The 2,108-nt window shown below is 58.6% G+C and overlaps 1 protein-coding gene across 1 annotated transcript; it reads right to left on the reverse strand.

The window, feature by feature from the left end:
• Positions 1-2: 2 nt before the first annotated feature.
• LOC105520339 (putative UPF0607 protein) lies at positions 3-1,152 on the reverse strand (the record flags this gene model as incomplete). Its single annotated transcript, XM_011953992.1, is given in 3 exon segments — positions 3-632; positions 634-878; positions 1,089-1,152. Coding segments are annotated over 3 exon segments (939 nt in total), but the record flags the coding sequence as incomplete, so codon positions are not given.
• Between the last annotated feature and the right edge of the window lie 956 nt (positions 1,153-2,108).

Raw genomic sequence — 2,108 nt, forward strand, 5'->3', positions numbered from 1 at the left:
GGTGGAGAAGAGCTACTTGATCCTAGAGCCGGAGGATCTTTGTGCTGCATGTCCTTCCCCCGCATTAGCAATGCTGGAGAGCTGGGCAGGTGGTCTTTACCCAGCATCTTCAAGGCTGCCTTCTTTGGCCACAGGGAGCAGCCCGGAACTGGGGCAGGGAGCACTGTTGGAGCTGGGTCAGGCTTCCCAAAGGGAAGGATGCCTCCAGCAGGGCTGTGTGAGCCGGTGACTTCGTGGCCCTTGGGGTAGAAACTCACTGCATACACCTGGGCCTTCTCATTCTGGTTCTTTTTTGTCACGCTCTTGAGGTGGACATTTCCCTCCAAGGGCCTGGGACTGCACCCGGAGGAAGTGAGGTTTCCCTGAGTCTCCAGGGGCCTAGAGGTGGAGGCTGCTTCCCCATTGCTACAGGGGCCCCTTTTATTGTCCTCCTGGGTCTCTACCTGATCCACTTCCATTGGTTCTTCGGGCTCTTCTTCTGTCTTCGGGAGCCTGGCTGGGATTACCTGCTTATCTAATGAAGGCAGTTGGAGGTTAAACTTGCCTCTGAGATGAGGGATCCTCACGGGGCTGGGGTGTCTGAACATCATGGAGTTGCGAGCCGACAGCACAGTTTTCTTCCTTGAGGGGGGGGCTCCAGACCACAGGAGGCGGGACCCTCAGTGGGGTGCCCCTGTTCCGAGGGAGAAGACACAGCCTCATAGGGGCGCCGTCCCACCTGGCTGGAAAAGAAGGCCCAGGATGTTGCTGAGGGTTGAAAAGGAATCGGGAACAGTCCAGGATTCCAGGGGCAGGCACAGGTGCAGGAGCCGCGGAGTGAGCCCAGCCAGCTGGGAAGCCCTCACAGACAAGACGTCCACGATGCCAAATGCGTGGCGAGAACCTCTGCTGGGACGAGGGACACAATGCCTTTAGAGGAGCACGTTGCCGACGTTGCCGACGGCATGGCCGCAACCTGCGGTGGAACCAGGAACACAATGCCCTTACAGGAGCACATAGCCGACGTTGCCGATGCCATGGCCGCAACCTGCGGCGGAACCAGGAACGCAATGCCCTTACAGGAGCACATAGCCGACGTAGCCGACGCAGCCGACGGCATGGCCGGAACCTGCGGCGGAACCAGGAACAAAATCTGCCTACTAAGTTGCCCATTTTGAGCAAGTTGTGCGCGGACGAAACTAGGGGTCAGAAGCGGAGAGGATACTCCTAAGTCACCCACTTCTCTGTGGCCGGCTGCGCACTGGGCACCTGGGAGCTTATGACATCACAATGGGACTGGTGACAGAGCCAGGGTGTGGAGGAGTGTGCAGGTGCCCGGTGAGGGCGCCTACAAGAGGAGTCAAAGGGCAAAGGGCGAGGCCCCTCCGCCGGTCCAGCTGGACTCTAGCCTCAGGGACGCCCTGCTCCTGGGGGCAGGTGTGGGGTCCTAGATGGGCCCCCTATGGGGCTGTGGGCATTGTGGGGCTGATCTGCCAGAGTCCTTCCTGCCTGGTGCCTGACCCAGGCACTGGTTGACACCCAGTGGCCCTGTCTTGGCCCTATACCCCAGTTTACAGCGCCAGAACCTGGAAGCAGAGCGCAGGACCAGCCAGATCCCGCCAGGCTCCCCCCGGGACCTCTCCAGTGCCTCTGTGCCGCTGGAGCCAGGCCCACCTTCTCCATGGCCCCTGTGGCCTTGAGGGCCACCAGCCTCACTGCGCAGGTTTTCAAGGAGAGGACACGGTGCCCTGACCTGACTGGATGCTGCCTCTTACCACATACCCCCCTGGCAACCAGGATCTCCACTTCTTTTTACAAATTTGCCTGAGACCGTTCTTCAGATCATTCAGGTGGTCATGGCCCAGCCAGGCTTTGAACCCGAGCTGTGTGATTCCACAGCTGCACTCTGGCCTGTGTACCTCATGATCATGGATACAGCATGTATTCTTATTTTTTCTCGTAGTCCTGGGGTACTTCGCACCATGGTATATCTGTAATAAGCACATGCACACCTAGAAGGAGGCCTTCGCTTCAATATATAAGTTGACCATGGCCCACTCTGGGCTTCAGTCCTCTACAAAGATGTAGGGCAGGGACTACCAATTAGCACAGCACCATCCCACATTGCT

This window comes from Colobus angolensis, unplaced genomic scaffold (assembly GCF_000951035.1).
Source record: "Colobus angolensis palliatus isolate OR3802 unplaced genomic scaffold, Cang.pa_1.0 Scaffold379, whole genome shotgun sequence".
NCBI lineage: Eukaryota > Metazoa > Chordata > Mammalia > Primates > Cercopithecidae > Colobus > Colobus angolensis.